Source organism: Lampetra planeri, chromosome 78 (genome assembly GCF_965212315.1).
Source record: "Lampetra planeri chromosome 78, kcLamPlan1.2.h2, whole genome shotgun sequence".
NCBI classification, from domain to species: domain Eukaryota; kingdom Metazoa; phylum Chordata; class Hyperoartia; order Petromyzontiformes; family Petromyzontidae; genus Lampetra; species Lampetra planeri.
This window is the reverse complement of record NC_136183.1, coordinates 1,781,134-1,800,473: the sequence shown is the minus strand read 5'-3', so window position 1 is coordinate 1,800,473 and position 19,340 is coordinate 1,781,134. Positions and strand designations below refer to the sequence as shown.

Here is a 19,340-nt window from a genome sequence, read left to right as displayed (position 1 = left end):
GCCGAATGGCTCACAGGGCTATACGTACCAAATAAATGAAACTGACACTGAAAACTGAAACCCCTGCTCTCTGACGTCACAACTCCGCATTACCTCATCGTGAGAGACGCCTGAAGGAGGTGTATCTCGCTAGGACGTCATGTCACCAAGGTATTCACCCCCTCCCCCAACCCCCCTGGACGTCACGTCTGGTTGGTCACTGTCGATTTCGGTTCGAGTAAAAATCCTTATTTGGGCACAGCTACACACACTCACTTGCGTTCATTAACATAATTTATTCATAAATACCGTCGCTAGTTCATTGCGACGGGTTCAGCATCCACGGCTCATCACTGGACATAAGCCTGTCTCATTACGCTCGCATTACATTTGTATTGTGAGAGATTAGCATGTAAATGGCTGGGGCAGTGGCCTTTGTATTGTGAGAGATTAGCCTGTCCTGAGATGGGAGCATCAAGGTAGGTGGGTGGAGCTAGAGATAGTCCAACCACAAAGGCTGGGGCAGTGGACACCCAGCCTGTCAATACAAAGACATCAGAGAGTCAGTTAACATCGGTAGAAAGGATGGAAACATCATAGCAAGTTAAGACTTTACCTGGTTTTGGATTTAAAGCTTTCGTGACTGCAGGGATTCATATTCTTGGTTCTTTCGGTAAAGTCACTTAGAAGGGAAATAATAAAAGAAGAAATGTTTTTATTTATATCCGGAAGCTGCTGCACCGCGCGCGCTCTCACTGAGATCCGAGGTGAGAAGTTCACATCGTGGTGGTTGTTGTTGTTCACCCAGGTAGAGCCTCGCTCCGTCTCTCTCTCGTAGGGATATCAATTGAGGAGCAGCGAGTATGGAATCGATGTCCAGATTGGAACATTACAACGTGGGGCCTACCCATGCGGGGCCTTGCCTCTTGCCCTCGTCTGATTGCATTTGCTTTAATTCTCTGCTGAAGTTTAATTTGTCTTCATCTGGCTCACTACTTCATGGGACCTCCTTTGCCAGTATCAAATATAATAAGAGGTTTCCCCCTTTTTTGGCAACAAAACAGGTGTTAAGATGTTAAAACACATCGGCCATACCAACTCACGCCAATTGTGGGGGGGGGGCGACCCTGCCAAGTCATGCGCATTCGGTTTAGTTCAGTGTACTGCCAGCCTTTCATGTCGACTGTATTCTGCTTTTTCAGCTGCTGCCTATACGGCCAGCTTTTTATGTACACTGTAGCAATGCTTATGTCATTGAGTCGGCGTACTGGGAGTCTATCATCTAGACTGTAGCCTGCTTCTCAACTTGTACGTACTGCTGCTATTTTATGTTCACTTATTTCAGCTTATTTCTTCTATGCATTTCTATTGTTTCGATTGCTCACGCCCCGCAATGTACTGATACGTAGTACTGCGATGCTGATAGCTGTGCCATCATCGGGAATTGCTTTTCACGTCGAGCTGTGTGTGTGTGAGTTGATGTGTGTGTTTGAGTCCATATGTGTGTGCGTGTAAGTCCTTGCGTTTGTGTGTAAGTCCATGTGTGTGTCTGTCTCTTTCGAACGGACAACGCTCGATGTGTCTATGTGTTTACGTCGATGTGTTTGTGTGTGTGTGTCAGTCCAAGTGTGCGTCTCGGTCCATGTGTGTGTATCAGTCGCTGTGTGTGTGTTACTCCACGTGTGTGTAAGTCCATACATGTGTGCCTGTCCATCGATGTATGTGTGTGTAAGTCAATGCGTGTGTGTGACTTGATATGTGTGTGTAACTCCATGTGTCTGTATCTAAAGTATATGGCTGTGTATGAGAGTCCATATGTGTATGTGTGTGTACGGCAATGTGTGTGTCAGTCTATGTATGTGTGAGTCTGTGTGTGTGAGTCGCTGTATGTGTGTACGTCGAAATGTGTGTGTAACTCCATGTGTGTGTATCTCAAGTAGATGTCTATGTGTGTGTGAGTCCATATGTCTGTGTGTGTCAGTCCATGTGCGTGTGTGTTAGTTGCTGTGTGTGCGTGGCTCCATGTTAGTCAGTGTAAGTCCATTTCTTTGCATGTCTGTTGGTCCCTGTGTGTGTCTTAGTCCATGTGTGTGCTTTATTTACATGGTCAAGGCCTATGATACCATCAGTAGGCCTGGCCTCTGGGTTTCGTGCTTTCGGAGTCTCTGACCCTCTGCTCACGATCCTTAAGGACTTTCATGATGGTGAGCGGCCCCACGTCAAACTCCGTGGCCGTGAGTCAGAGCCATTCCCTTTACACCTTCGGGTAACAAGGATGTCTGGCTCCCACATTATTTTACATATATCTTTTTACCACATACAGTGGTACCTCGGTATACGTCGTTAATTCATTCTGAAAAGTATGACTTTTACCGAAAATGACATATACCAAACGATTTTTTCCCATAAGAAATAAAGGGAAAGGAAATAATCTGTTCCAGAGTATAAGAAATGATAGTTTATATTGCTTTCTATACATTACTTATTCGTAAAATGCATAGATTTAAATAAATGCATAAATAAATTCAAATAAATTGAAATACAAAAAATTAACATCACTTTACCGTGCTGAAAATTTACGCTAAAATGACAAAAAACACGTGAAAATTCACGGAGAGTTATAGCAAGGGTTGTGCACTGAATTAGATCTACAGGCAGACTGAGGAGCGGCGCTTTGTTTCAGTCGTGAACGGGGTATACGCGGGTACGCGGTGACTGATCCCGACCCATACAAGTTCGTATTCCAAGACATTTTTTTCTCCTCAAAACACGACGTATGCCAAATTTGACGTATTTCAAAGCGGTCGTATACCGAGGTATGACTGTAGTTCGGAGGAATTACCATCTGGTACAGATACAATGGGAGGCTGATCAATGCCCGGGTGCGGTCAAGGGATGCCTCCCTATTGCTCAACCACGTTATGTATGCCGATGTTCTGGTGATTGCTGCTCACTCAGAGGAGGAGTTGGAGGCACTGCTGCTGAACCTGGAGCTTGCCACCATCAGCCCCACCAAAACTAGGCACCTGCTTGCGTATTTTGTACCATCGGACAATCCACCCCCACTACTCACAATTGGTGATGCGCAAGTTGTGCAGAGATTGGAGAGATTCCCATACCTGACCAGTGTGCTCGAGCACCATTGTCTTTTCATTGGCTGCGTTATGCTGTGTGGAAGCTACCTGGTCTCTCGCTCCGCATAAAGTTCCAGGTCTTCTCGGCCATGGTAATCCTTCCCTTTTCTACGCTTGCGAAACGTGCACCCCCTTTCTTCGCCGGTTAGAAACATTTAGGCTGGCCTGCTAACGATCCATCCTGGGTTTAACCAGGCTGCATTGTGTGAGGAGCTTACAAATCCTTGAAAGATGTGCACAAAGTCCCATCGGTGAGCTCCTCCGGCAGGCAAGGCTGCGTTGCCCGAGTCATGTAGCCCACATGCCCAGCCACCGCATGCCTAAACAGCTTTTGTTCGGCCAGATCGAGGGGGCTAATCAGGTGTGGCTAAAGCACACAAGTTGCCACAGTAGGGGGCACAGGTGGTGCAGCCAGTCGTCTCAGTCGACCTGTGCCATCTGGGTCTGCCCCGTGACCTCCTGCCAGTGGGCGTTCGACACTTCACGTGACTTAAAGGTGCACATAGCCTGCCACAAGCGTTTTGGTGATGTCACCGCCAATTTGTGGCGAATGGTGGTTGTTGTTCAGTCTATGTATATATGTGTGAGTCGATATGTGTGTGTAACTCTGTGTGTTTGAGTCGATTTGTAAACTACATGTGTCTAAAGTCGATGTCTGTGTGTGTGAGTTCATATGTGTGCGTGTGTGCGTGTAAGTCCACGTGTTTCTATGTGTGTAGATCCATGTCTGTGTGTAAGTCCATGTGTGTGTCTGCCTTTTTCACCCGGGCAACGCCAGGTACTTACCGCTAGTTGTACCATAAAGAGGCTTGGGGCTTCGGGTTGTTATTTGTTTTTAAATGTATACCTCTGCTCACATTATTTGAGGACCAGGAATCGGAGCCATTTCCTGTTCAACTTGGCTTTTGACAGAAATTCACTCTGGCCCCATGCATTACATTACATAGCATCTTCAATAACTATGTACTCTTGGGGTCTTTGGGTCAAGTTACATAGATATAAAATAATAGATCACTACGTTTCGATGGCAACACGAGCAATCGTCTTACGGTGAGGGAGAGAGAAAGCTGCTGAGACAAGGTCTTATATAGGCCTGAGATGGGTACATCAAGGTAGTTGGGTGGAGCTCGAGATGGTCCAACCACAGAGGCTGGGGCAGTGGCCTTTGTGTAATAAAGGACTCTGTCAGGCGATGTTGGTCTCCGTTCGTCCTTTATTTGGGTTCTTCTCCGCACCCCACTGGCCTCCTCCACGGACCAGCGTCGTCTCGCGTGCGCCCCGCACGCACTTCCTCCTCCACTCCTCCTCTCGTCCTCACACCCCGCTGGTCCTGACAAGGAACCATCATCTCTTCTCGCGTGCCCCGCACGCTCCTCTCGCGTGCCCCGCACGCTCCTCTCGCGTGCCCCGCACGCTCCTCCGTCAGCTCCCTCGCGTGCCCTGCACGCTCCTCTCGCTCCGCACACCGCTGGCCGACGGTGTGCCAAGCCCCATCAGCCACGTGGCTGATGGCGCGGCGGCCACCCAACGTGGTCCCTCCTCTTCACTCCATCGACTGGCCCCGATCTTTTCCGGGTTCCCCTCTATAACCTCTCTCCCACGTGACCCTGACTCCTCCCTTCCGGATCGTCAGATCCGCTCTTCCCATACTGCCCTGCTGGCTCCACCTCCATTCACCTCGCTTCCCATTGGAGCCGAGGTGAACGGCGGCCCCTCTCACACGCCCCCCATACCGGGCTCCGCCCCCAATACCCCGGGTCGTGTGATTGGGCCAGAGTCAAGCAGCAACCCCATTTACGCTCGCATTACATTTGTATTGTGAGAGATTAGCATGTAAATGGCTGGGGCAGTGGCCTTTGTATTGTGAGAGATTAGCCTGTCCTGAGATGGGAGCATCAAGGTAGGTGGGTGGAGCTAGAGATAGTCCAACCACAAAGGCTGGGCAGTGGACACCCAGCCTGTCAATACAAAGACATCAGAGAGTCAGTTAACATCGGTAGAAAGGATGGAAACATAGCAAGTTAAGACTTTACCTGGTTTTAGATTTGAAGCTTTCGTGACTGCAAGGATTCATATTCTTAGTTTTTTTCGGTAAAGTCACGTAGGTAGAAAATTAAAATTAATAAAAGTAAAATAAAAAATAAAATAAAAATCACGACGTTTCGGAGGCAACACAAGCTTCGTCTTCAGGTGGAACCGTCACAGCACGATTGCTGTATCAAGTAAGAGAAATTCCAAGAAAACCGTCCTTGTATATATACTGGTTGAGGGTGGGAGGAGCCAAGACAGGCCCCTGGACATTATTATTATTATTGTGTGAAGTTGGTGCGGCTAAAGCCGCTGCTAGGAATGAGCCTTTGTTGTGTAGACTAGTTGAACTGAGAGGTTCCAAGAGTTGTTAAGGTGTGGCTGATGTAAAGGTGCGGCTGCTGTAAATGGGACTGAGCCTTTGTTATGTAGAAGAAACATCACTTTGCTACGTTGCTGGGATTAATTCTAGATTGCCAAATATGTGTGGTAAAACTTAAAGCAGGAAAACCAGTGTGTGAAAAAAGAAGAAACTATACGGTAACTGAAGAATATTGCCTGTCAAATAAGATGGTCCAAATACGTGTAGTTAAATCTTTTTTGCATGGTTAATAACATCTTTCCAATGATTACTAAGTTTGTACCCATCATCACGGTTGAAATTATGTCTGTGTTTGTATACACAGACAACGAGACAAGAAGTCACAGCTTCTCGAGACGCTGGCCTTCCTCAAGAGATGCCGAGATAACAAGGTAATACCCATCGCTTTCACACTCACATCTGCTGCTGTGTCCTCACCGAACTCTAAACAGATTTTATTTAAAGCTAGTCTATCACTAATCTCGGAGAGAATAAGGTTACTCCGATCTGAACTCGATAATTTAGACAAGACTCTCTTACAAACACATTTAATGTTAACACAAAAAATGTCCCCTTCCGATTGGAACCACATTGACAACATGACTTCTGCTTCTGCTGACTCAATGTCAGCCAAATGCAAAGCTAACCTGATTTCTAAATTCAACCTACTATCTAAGAACAAACCAGAGCCACACATCACAAAGCTAGATGTCAACAAGACCGTTATTAATCAGAGTAACATCCTAATTTCTGACAATCTGAAAACGGTTCTGGCCAAATGACTAAATTTCGCTGTCACCCCTAAATATATACTAGTAGAGGATGTGATTTCTCAGATTGATGTAGCCCTCAGAGGCGTAGGACACATCCATGCGGATGTAGCAAGAGCTGAAATAGCCACTATTCTTAAGAATGCTAAGAATCCCACTAGTAACATTAGCAAAAACGAACGCTCTGAACTCGCGGACCTAAAAAAGAGAGATGATATAGTCATCCTCTCGGCAGACAAGGGCAATGCCACGGTCATCATGGATAAAGATTCATACAACAACAAAATCCTGGACCTACTTAATGATGGGAGTTACTCTAAAATTAAAAACGATCCTACTAACAGCCTAACGACAACAAGCAACAAAATCATCACGAGTTCGACTTCCCTAATCGAACCAACCAAACGTCCCTCTCTAAAACCAACGGCGGCAAGACCTCCCAGACTCTATGGTCTTCCCAAGATCCATAAAGAAGGCACCCTGCTACGACCCATTGTGTCGATGATCAACTCTCCTACCTACAAACTATCCCGGTTTCTATCAGATTCTCTGCTTCCCTTCACAGGCAAGGCCTCTTCGGCAGTACTCAACTCAACCCAATTAGTCTCTATGGTCAAGGACATGGTACTATCTCCTGATGATATCCTCGTCAGTTTTGATGTATTATCTCTGTTTACCAAAGTCCCAGTACCTGACACCCTAACAATAATTGAGGACTTGGTCGAACATGGATTGAATTCGGATGTACCTGCGCTGGATAGGCATTGCCTCACCAACACTTATTTTACCTGGAATGGCACCTTCTACAAACAGAATGAGGGTACCCCTATGGGCTCCCCCTTGTCACCAGTGATAGCCAAGATGTTCATGGAAAAGTTTGAATCAGACGCCATCCAGACATCCACCCTGCGTCCTTCCCTGTGGAAGAGGTATGTGGATGACACTTTCGTCATTTGGCCACATGGCTTCCCAGCATTGAACCACTTCTTGGACCATTAAATTCCAGACACCCATCCATCAGATTCACCATGGAAGTGGAGAAAGATGGTAAACTACCATTCTTAGATATTCTGTTTGAGAGGAGACCTGACGGATCCTTGGGACATTCTGTCTACAGGAAAGCCACCCACACAGATTCCTACTTGAAACCTGATCCCTACCACCACCCATCTCAAAATAATTATTTCATCAAAATGCTATACCACAGAGCTCATGGCATTTCTGACCAACACCACCTGGCCAGTGAATAAAGTATGTACATCGGGCCCTCAGGATGAACGGATACTATGACCGCACCATCCGCCAAGCTGTTTCTCCCACCATACAGAAACAGCCACTTGAAACTCCGTTCAAAACTATCACGTTGCCATACATAGCAGGCGTGACCAAAAAGATCTCCAAAATTGTAAACAAACATAAGATCCAAGTCCAATTCAGTACAGTACATAAAATCCGTGATCTAATTCCATCTGTGAAAGATGTCATTCCTGACTTACAATACACTGCAGTCTACAAACTGAGTTGCAGCTGTGGTGATTGCTACATTGGAGAAACGAAACGTCATATCTCTGATCGTGTCCGCGAGCACAAGTCAGATCTGAAACACGGCAAAACTGATTCTTCCGCCGTTGCCGATCATTGCTACAATGCTGTGGGCTCTCATGAAATTTTATTTTCCGAGACCAAGGTACTCTGCAAACCTCCTGGCTACCATCAAAGGTTTGTACACGAAGCCATCCAAATATATGTAATGCGAGCGTAAACGGCCTCGCAGATATTACGTAACAGGTGGGAGGAGTTGTGTTACGTGGGGAGAAGGAGTGCTTTTAAGGGCAGGAACCGGAAGAGCAAGGGGAGAGTGTGGGAGTAAAGACAGGAGGAGGCCACTCAGGGCAGAAGGTGGAAAAGTGGCGTGATCGCCACAGGCTGGGACTCGGCACCGTTGGCCAGCGGTGTCCGGGCACGGAGGAGACCAGGGGAGCCAGCAGCGGGGCTGCATAGAGAGCAGCCGTGGGGCTGCAGGTCGGAGGCAGAGAGGCTGAGGAGAAGCCAGCAGCGGGGCTGCATAGAGAGCAGCCGTGGGGCTGCAGGTCGGAGGCGGAGAGGCTGAGGAGAAGCCAGCAGCGGGGCTGCATAGGGAGCCAGCAGCAGGGCTGCAGGAGCGGAGGCAGCAGTGGGGCTGCCGAGCGGGAGACGGAGGAGATTCTGAGCGAGACGCCGTGCGGGCAAAGTTGTAAGAACCACAATAAAGGACAATGGAGACAGACCCAGTCCAAGAGTCCTTTATTACATATACAAACACAGACATAATTTCAACCGTGATGATGGGTACAAACTTAGTAATCATTGGAAAGATGTTATTAACCATGCAAAAAATATTTAACTACACATATTTGGACCATCTTATTTGACAGGCACTATTCTTCAGTTACCGTATAGTTTCTTCTTTTTTCACACTGGTTTTCCTGCTTTAAGTTTTACCACACATTTGGCAAATCTAGAATTAATCCCAGCAACGTAGCAAAGTGCTGTTTCATCTACGTAATAAAGGCTCAGTCCCATTTACAGCAGCCGCACCTTTACATCAGCCGCACCTTTACATCAGCCGCACCTTAACAACTCTTGGAACCTCCCAGTTCAACCAGTCTACACAACAAAGGCTCATTCCTAGCAGCGGCTTTAGCCACACCAACTTCACAATAATAATAATATCCAGGGGCCTGCCTTGGCTCCTCCCACCCTCAACCAGTATATATATACAAGGACGGTTTTCTTGGAATTTATCTTACTTGATACAGCAATCGTGCTGTGACGGTTCCACCTGAAGACGGAAGCTTGTGTTTCCACCGAAACGTCGTGATTTTTATTTTACTTTTATTAATTTTAATTTTCTACCTACGTGACTTTACCGAAAAAACCTAAGAATATTTACCTGGTTCATCACTTCTTCCAATAATGCACCCATCTTAGGACAGGCTAATCTCTCACAATACAAAGGCCACTGCCCCAGCCATTGACATGCTAATCTCTCACAATACAAAGGCCACTGCCCCAGCCTCTGTGGTTGGACCATTTCTAGCTCCACGCATCTACCTTGATGTACCAATCTCAGGCCTATATAAGACCTCGTCTCGGCAGCTTTCTCTCACCTGAAGATGATTGCGTGTGTTGCGATCGAAACGTCGTGATCTATTATTTTCTATGTACGTGACTTGACCGAAAGACCCAAAGAGTATTAATTCCTGCAGTCACGAAAGCTTTAAATCAAGAAATAACTATGTAGTTTGAGAAGCTCCCAATGATCATATAAAACGATTGCATTCATTACGGTGATAATGATATGCTAATTGATGACTGGTTTTCATAAAGGATCGTTCCCTGCTGGTCAACCATGTTACATCTGCTGATGATTTGGTAATGGCTACTCAATCAGATGGAATTAGGGAATTTGTTTTGTGTCTTGATAATTCCATCATGAAATGGGGTCTTGCAAATGTTCCACAAAAATGAATCATCTGCCTGGGAATGTCACGTCATACAACACTGCACCTCCCCAACTCTCCATGAATAATCACGCAGTTCTACAAGTTTTGGAGGAGCACCCATACCTGGTTGATGTGTTCACGACCAGCTCTGGTTTGGCAGCCAAAGTCTCACTTCAAATTAGTAGAGCAGAATTCTTTCATTAGACTGTAACTGGGTGGAAGGTGCCTGGACATTTGCTCCATACAAAGCTTTGAGTGTCCATCGCCATGGTCTAGTCCATCTGAGACTATCCCTCTCCCTGCCATACTGGCATCGCACCCGCCCCTCACCCTTCATCCTGCAGATGTTCGACGCACAGGATTGCACCACGTAGCCATTTTGAGCTTACCCGACTAATTTATGTGGGTCACGTGGCCACGAGGCGCTTGTTGGAGAACACAGGGCCTGGCTATAGTAGTGATATCAATATAGAATTTCTGTAAGGAAGCCCCCCAATAGACTCCGCCTGGAACTCTACCAGACACGTCCCACTGGGCGATGACCCCAGGGCTGGCCCAGGACACGCGGGTGGGACTATGTCGCTCGGCTGGCCTGGGAACGCTTGGGAATTCCCCAGGATGAGCTCGAGTCTGTCGCCAGGGAAAGGGAGGCATGGACCGCCCTTCTCAGCATGCTGCCACCGTGACCCTCACCAGGAAAAGCGTTTTTAGAAAAGAACGAATAAAGCTGTGATTCTTCTTGGCCACAGATATTACTCTGTGGATTCAGAATATGAACTTATTTAAATTACCATCTCTGCTGGCTTATACAATGAAGGCTGGCCTGCCGATGAGAAGCTTACAGATCCTTAAGATATCAATAGAGAATATCATCTTGAGTCTCTTTGGCAGGCGAGGCTGCATTGGTTCGGTCATGAATCCCGCATTCCCAGACACTGCATGCTCAAGCATCTTTTGTTTGTCCAGATATTAGGGGCTGAACAGGCATGGCATTGGTTAGAGAAGAGACTGGAGGATGTGGAGGTGATCAGACCTGCAGATGACTGATACCAGGAGTGTCAAGATTGGCCTCTGTGCGATATGCTGCAGGGCAGTTAATAGATATTTTCTCTGCAACAACGATGAGGTCGGAAGAGCGACCCCCACATGAATAATAGGTGGAACGCTGTGTTCCTAAAACCCAGCAAGACAGTGGGGGGAGCACAGCTGGTTCATCTGTCAGTCATCATTTAACACCTGGATCATTCCAATTGCCTGCTGACAAGTAATCCATACTTACATGGCCTTAAATTGCACCTACCATGGCATTAGCACTAGGATAAGGTTACTTGCAATTCGTCATGAATGGTGGATGTTTTGTTTATATAATATGTCAATAATGCATGTGAAATGTATGTGTATTTAAGAGATTATCTTTGTGGGGAGCTGTGGTGCAGTTATTTCACTGCATTATGAACTCAACAATTAGTTTGATTATCGCCAACAGCAAACATGATTGATAAGTGAAAGCTGAACTGCTTGTGGGCCTCTGCTATGTTGATTGATCTTAAATGAATTACATGGTGAAGTGAGGAAGCATCAATACTGAGCAGATGAATGCGGCCAGGCATGGTTCTGGACACATCACCATGCCAGTGTGTAACAGTGTCAGTATAGAAAATTAACTATTGAAAATGGAGGTTAAATCAAAACCATCGTTTATTTTAGTTTCCCTCTGGAACTTTTTGGAAGAATGGAAACAGTCAGGAAATTAACACAGCATGTATGCTGCTGAAGTTAGATCTGTTCATCCAAGCATTCAAGAAAATCTGAGCCTGGCTTCACACCTCTAAGTTGCGATTGAACATTTATTGATGCATTTCTGCATACTACAAATAGTATTATTTTCAACAGCCTTTGCTATGTTAGCTGAATTTTGCTTTCATACATACTACTTTTGCAGCCAGGCAGCCGAAATTGTGTGCTTGGTGTTTTGCGTTAACATTTATTTTAAGATACTAGGGCTTCCAGAAATATTTATAACCATTTGTCCTCTCATTGTGTGCCTTAACAGCCCGTGTGATGAATTGGGGAATATCTTGAATACAGTAATCCCTCGCCACTTCGTGGTTCAAGTTTTGTGGCCTCAGTGCATCGCGGATTTTTCAAAAATATCCATCAAAAAATAAAAATTCAAAAATACTGCCATATCGGCAGCCGTATTGCGGAAAGCAGCGTTGTTTGATCGTGATGCGCGAGAGAAACGGTTTCCCAGGATGCCAGACAAAGAGAGAAACTCTCTCAGAGGCTTTGTACATACTGTACCCACGGGCACTCAAACAAGGCACGTGATTGGTTCCCGGCGCGAGATCGACGAATGAGAGCACGAGTGGATGTACAGTATCCCGTGAGCTGATTGGCTGCGCATCATAATACGTAGCGTATGAGAGAGAGAGAGAGAGTGAATGTATATTATTAAGGTTTTATAATTAAATAGATTTAAGTAAAATATATATATATATAAATCTTCTTGGTTCTTTCGGTAAAGTCACGTAGAAGGGAAGTAATAAAATAATAAAAATAAAACATAATAAAATAATTCTCACGACGTTTCGGCCACAACGCAAGTAGCCGTCCTCAGGTGAAAACCAGGTCTATCGAGGCGACAGCGTCTGAATGAAACAGCACACGTGCTTGGAGCATGTATATAAGCTGGGTTGGAAGGGGGGAAGAAAGGGGGAGCCTTTGTTGTGTCTATACCCTTTTTTTTAATTAAGAACAATTCAAAAAATATATAATAATTTTTTTAAATATATATATACCTTTTTTTTAATTAATTAATGAAAACAACTCACTTCTCCTCACAAGAACACCAGGAATCCATGAAACATGGAGGGTGGTTAAAATGTTGAGAGTTCGGTCACAAAGAGGTCATGGACATCCAGATGGACAAAAGATGTATGGACTAGCCTCCCAAGACAACTGGAGATGTACAAGATAAGGGCAGAATAAATAACGGTTGAAACTTCGCGTTTTCTTAACGTTTTCCTTACCGAAAAGTAGAAACTTAACAAAGATAATTAACCAACAAACAATACTATTTTTTTCTATTATTATATGTTTCCTACCTACACGACCTTCCAAAAAAAAAAAAACTAAAGAGTACGAATTCCAGAAAGCTTAAGTGGAAACATAATTACGCTTAACCTCAGGACATTAAAATATAACTCAGAATAAACACCAATCTCTGGAGAACTAAACTTGGCGAAGCCAAAATAATAATGTGACGAGAATCATTACGAATATTCATTAAACATAGACGAATGATTACCACGATACTAAGACCGAATGAACTCATAAAATATAATTCAAGAATAAATGTAACACACAGGACCACATAAATGTATTACAAACATCTCCTCAGCCACCTTTGTCTTCCAGCGGGGTCTGACGGGCAAGGAGGGAGCAAAAGGTCACAAGGGGGGGGGGGTGTCTGCTTCTTCTCACTCTGTCTTGTTTGTTTTCTCTCGCAAGAGACGCGGAGAGAGGGGAGTCACGTTTTGAGTTAGGCACGGGCGCACACCGCGAAAGGACAGTCTGGGTTGAGTCAGTCCGAGTCGAGCTCAGCATTGCGACGGGGCACGCAAGGGAGCTGTGGCAGTCGTGCCTCGAGAAGAGATGGGACGACGAGACTTCGTTAAAGTGACAGTCTGAGAGCAGTCTGTCCGAGGCGCTCGGTCTCGCAACTCGGCTTGCGACGCAGCGTTGCGACGGGGGCTCGCAAGAGAGCTGGGGCGGTTGTGCCTCGAGAAGTGATGGAACGAGGAGGAGTCGTTCGAGTCGCAGAAGTCTGAGTTCAACCTGAGTTGGGGCTGGGTTTCAGCCGTGCTCCGGCTGGCGGAGCGTCGTGAGGAAACGAAACACCGATGCCGATAGCAGGTGTCGCTTCTCGCAGAACGAAGTTAAGTGCGAGTGAAGCTGGCAGCTTCACGAACAAGGGAAGCACGGAGCAGAGAGAGTGACGAGTGACGACAAGCAATCAACCTGTAAAAGGGCGGAGATCGCAAAGCGTCGACCAAGCGAGCAAAGCAGAGAGCGCGAAACAGTGGAGAAAGCCTGGTCAAACGGCTGGGAGGGAGAGGACAGCGCCATCGAATGCGACCAGTGTGAACACACCAGACGTCCAGAGCGACGGCGAGCATCGTGCCGACTCAACAATCAATCGAGCAGTGGAGAAGCCGGGGGCTGCCACCAAGGAAGCGCGTGCGCCACCGTGCGCCACTGTGCGCCAACGAGCGACACCCAGCGCCACCGAGCGACACGAGCGACCGAGCATCTTCAAGGACAGCATCGTGCCAACTCGTCATCCAGCGGTGGAGAGAGAGAGAGAGAGAGCGCACAAGCCGAGCGACACGCTGAGCGAGGGAGCAGCAGGGCTCGCTGCGGCCACGCCCAACACAAGAGAACCTCTCTGGCCGCTGTTTGTATAATCCCTCCCCCACCCCACAAGCTAACGACACAACTCCCGGCTCGTAAAATTAATTTTAAAAAAAATTTAAAGGGGACAACGCACACACAACACGCACACGAATAAGACTTTCAAAAGTTATCTTTGTGTTTCAAAAAGGGTTGCCATTTCGAGGTGGTGCGTTCAATATCAACTGATCGTGCAAAGCAGTGCTGCCGTCGAGTTACATGAATAAGAAATGTTTTAGTCATTCATTTTCGTTAACTGCATAATTTCGCCAATGGAAAAAAAAAAAGTTTAGTCATTCATATTAGGTAATTGCATAACCTCGTAATTGCATAAGAATTTTAGTTATTCATATTAATCGAATGCATAGTATCGCAAATGCATAAGAGTTGGTTATTCATGAATTATTGACGCATGTTTCACCTGCATGATAGAATGTCACGTGCTTGTTTAGAATTAAAATTGCTTAACACCAACTGTTCGAGTGCTTCTTTCCAAGTCCATGCAAAACTGTCTTATTCATAAGAGCTGTATCCTGATGAGATCTGAACTGGTGACCTTAAATATCATAAAACACACTAGGATAATCGGTAAACGTTTAATCGATGATAATCGTGTTATCCTGATTGACAACTCTGGATAAACGAAGCTGAGCCTAATTATCACAACTGCACACATTAACATCATCGCAAGCATCCGCATAAATCACTACGATTATCTCAGCGATTATCATAATTTATGCATATAATAACATGCATGATCATAATTTATGCATATTAATACACACATTAACATAATTAATTCGATTTGCGCATTTTTCGGAAAATTATTAATTTTTTTTATTTTTATCAAAATTTCATAACCCGACACATACAACACCTTAACAAAAGAATATGCATATCAAGAGGACTTTAGCATATTTATGGGAAATGCAGGTATGTGATATATATAATTTAACGTTGGGTTTGTCTATGGCAGTATATAGTAGGGTGTAGACTCGTGTGATGTAAGAGAATAAAGTTTAGATGGAAGCATATTATATATATTTTTTACGACGTAGAATTGTAATGTATTACTTACTGTTAGTAACTCAGCTTATTGTAGAGTATATTTAGTATACTGATGATAATATGTAGTTTATACTTTAGTTGTTTACGTGGTGGTTTTAGTTACTGCAGCTACATACTATTAACACTCCTTCCCTTCATTAATGCTACCCTTATCCCCTCCCTTTGATGCTGCTAATCCTGCATAATGCACGGGCATATGCAGTACTAATCACATACCTGCATTTCCCATGAATATGCTAAATTCCTCTTGATATGCATATTCTTTTGTTAAGGCTCCCCCTTTCTTCCCCCCTTCCAACCCAGCTTATATACATGCTCCAAGCACGTGTGCTGTTTCATTCAGACGCTGTCGCCTCGACAGACCTGGTTTTCACCTGAGGACGGCTACTTGCGTTGTGGCCGAAACGTCGTGAGAATTATTTTATTATTTTTTATTTTTATAATTTTATTACTTCCCTTCTACGTGACTTTACCGAAAGAACCAAGAAGATGAATCCCTGCAGTCACGAATGCTTTAAATCGATATATATATAAAAAGTATAAATATACATATTTTAAACATTCTGGCACCCACACACACATATGGAAATTCCTAGGGGGGCCAATCCTACTTCGCGGATATTCCGATCCCCATTAACCGCGATAAACGAGGGATCACTGTATATGAATAGATATAGACGTGTAAATCATGTGTGACTGTTTATATATTCATTCCTCTTGTGTCCTGATACTGACATAGATGGTGTGTATATTTTTTTATGTCTGCAGCTGACGCTTCTCCTGACGCTTCCTCTGCAGAATTGGTCTGATGGAGCAAAGGCACTCGGCGCAGCTCGCTACAAAAAGACAACAATGGGACCAGTATGCAAACAACATGGATTTTCCTGGAAATTTGACACGGCACCAGAGAACTCAAACAGGAAAGAAACCCTTCAAGTGCACTGTGTGTGAGAAGGCATTTTCAGATTCATCTGCTCTTAAAAGACACCAGAGAATACACACAGGAGAGACTCCTTTCAAATGCACTGTGTGTGAGAAGGCATTTGCACAGTTATCAGTTCTTCAGAGGCACCAGAAAACACACACAGGAGAGAAACCCTTCAAATGCACTTTGTGTGAGAAGGCATTTGTGCAGTCATCAGTTCTTCAGAAGCACAAGAGAACACACACAGGAGAGAAACCTATCAGGTGCACCCTTTGTGGGAAGCCCTTTGCAGAGTCATCACATCTTAAAGAACACCAGAGAACACACACTGGAGAGAAAGCCTTCAAGTGCACTGTGTGTGAGAAGGCATTTGCTCATTCATCAGTTCTTAAGAGGCACCAGAGAACACACACAGGAGAGAAACCTTTCAGGTGCACCCTTTGTGGGAAGCCCTTTGCAGTGTCATCACACCTTAAAGAACACCAGAAAACACACACTGAGAGAAAGCCTTCAAGTGCACTGTGTGTGAGAAGGCATTTTCAGATTAATCTGGCCTTAAAAGACACCAGAGAATACACACAGGAGAGAAACCCTTCAGGTGTGTGTGGGAAGGCATATTCAGATTCATCTGCTCTTAAAAAACACCAGACACACACAGTAGAGAAACTCTTCAGGTGCACTCTATGCGGGAAGCGCTTTGCAGTGTCATCACATCTTATAGAACACCAGAGAACACACATAGGAGAGAAACTTTTAAAGTGCAGTTTGTGTTGGAGGATATTTTCAGGTTCATTGCCTCTTAAACAACACCAGAGAACACACATGGGAGAGAAACCCTTCAGGTGCCTTTTGTGCGATAAAGCATTTGCAAAGTCATCTCAACTTAAAGAACACCAAAGAAGGCACACAGGAGAGAAAGCCTGCAAATGCACTGTGTGTGAGAAGGCATTTTCAGATTCATTTGCCCTTGAAAAAACACCAGAGAACGCACACAGGAGAGAAACCCTTCAAGTGCAATGTCTGTGAGAAGGCATTTGTGCATGGTCATTAGGTCTTCAGATCCACCAGAGAACACACACAGGAGAGAAACCCTTCAAGTGCACTCTGTGCAGGAAGGCGTTTGCACAGTCAGCACCGCTTTATAGACACCAGAGAACACACAGGCATCAGAAGATCGCCAAGGAGCGGAGTCTGAAATTGACTTGTGAAAGTCAAAGTGCTGCAATGAGCCCATCCCTCCTTAAAAAAGAACCAAAAGTAAATTCCAGCTTGGATACTATGAAATGTATCAAGGTGAAATGTGAAGAGGCGAAGGTGAAATGTGAAGAGGCAACAGTGAAGAGCGAAGAAGTGAAGGTGAAATGTGAAGATGAAGATTCAACTCCAAAATTAGACCTTCACATTGATGGAGGCAACGTGAAGCAGGAGGAGAATTCTGACTGTGAAGCAGAGTGAGGAACCTCCCAGCAGTTTGTGGAAGTGGAGGTGTGGGTGGACTTCTTAGACAATACAAAGTCAAATGGACACTCTGTAGATGTGTAAGCTTGAGGCAATGAAGCTCCAATAGATTCACCTTTGTCACAGGCCTTTAATGAAAAAAACATGAAGTTGAACACTGCATTCCTAGGTTCAACCTGCAGAGTAAAGTATTTACGGACCTGTGGGTTGGGTAGATCTCTAACTAGGAGCGAGAGCCAATAAGCTCCCAAACATTCACTATGTTATAATAAGAATATTAGCATTTATATGGTGCTTGCTTCAGCAACTCGGAGTTTTGTATCATATATCATCACAAACACTCGAAGAGCACGCCTTTAAGCGTCATCTGGTCGAACACCGTTTGATACTAGGCTGTCTCTGGTGTGGACCAATCAGTTTCAAAGAAAATGCATATATTATCAGAGTATGTTTTTTCTTCTTCTTGGTTCTTTCGGTAAAGTCACGTAGAATGGAAATAAATTTTTTTTTTTTTTACTAAAAACGTAATAAAATAATTCTCACGATGGTGACTTTCAGTTACATTGGAGAAACCAAACGACATGTCTCGGACCGCATCCGTGAACATAAAGCAGACTTGAAACACGGTAGGACAAACACCTCAGCCGTGGCAGATCACTGTTACAATTCAGTGGGCTCACATGATATTGACTTATCCAAGACAGAGGTTCTCTGCAAGCCATCTGGCTACCATGAGAGATTCGTTCATGAGGTGATCCACATATAAAAACACAGAGACAATTTCAACCGAGAAGATGGATTCTGGCTCATTAATCATTGGAAGGACGTATTAAACCATTTCGGATCTTAACTGATTGTGTTCACGTTTACGGTGACTTTCAGACCGCAGTCCACTCACTGACATTGACTATATATCTTGTATTCTCCGCAGGGAATGGATTCTTTGCTCCGCTGCAAGCTTCCTACCACCACTCTCCCATTGACATATTTCTTTGCTTCCTCTTAGTACCTTTCACGCGACGGTCAATGGTATAGTGTATAGCATATTGTATAATAATAAATAGTATAAAAGTGTAATGTTTAATACACTGTATAAGTTTCGATTTAAAGCTTTCGTGACTGCAGGGATTCATCTTCTTGGTTCTTTCGGTAAAGTCACGTAGAAGGGAAGTAATACAATAATAAAAATAAAACATAATAAAATAATTCTCACGACGTTTCGGCCACGACGCAAGTAGCCATCCTCAGGTGAAAACCAGGTCTGTCGAGGCGACAGCGTCCGAATGAAACAGCACACGTGCTTGGAGCATATATATAAGCTGGGTTGGAAGGGGGGAAGAAAGGGGGAGCCTTAACAAAAGAATATGCATATCAAGAGGAATTTAGCATATTTATGGGAAATGCAGGTATGTGATTAGTACTGCATACTATATATTACTTTGTACATTGTATTAAGCATATAAATGTTATACTATTTGTTATTATACACTGTACCATTGACCGTCGTGTGAAAGATACTAAGAGGCAGCAACGAAATATGTCAATGGGAGAGTAGAGTGGCAAAGAATCCATTCCCTGCGGAGAATACAATGCTACCCCTCCCTTTGATGCTGCTAATCCTGCATAATGCACGGGCATAATTAGTACTATTCACATACCTTCATTTCCCATATCCCC

The 19,340-nt window shown here is 44.7% G+C and overlaps 1 protein-coding gene across 1 annotated transcript; it reads left to right on the top strand.

The window, feature by feature from the left end:
- The first annotated feature begins 298 nt into the window (after nt 1-298).
- Nucleotides 299-18,944, top strand: LOC144738143 (uncharacterized). The gene is given in 5 exon segments (XM_078621094.1): nt 299-746; nt 5,828-5,894; nt 16,079-17,162; nt 17,164-17,247; nt 17,250-18,944. Coding segments are annotated over 5 exon segments (1,704 nt in total). The 5' UTR covers nt 299-688; the 3' UTR covers nt 17,661-18,944.
- The last annotated feature ends 396 nt before the right edge of the window (nt 18,945-19,340 follow it).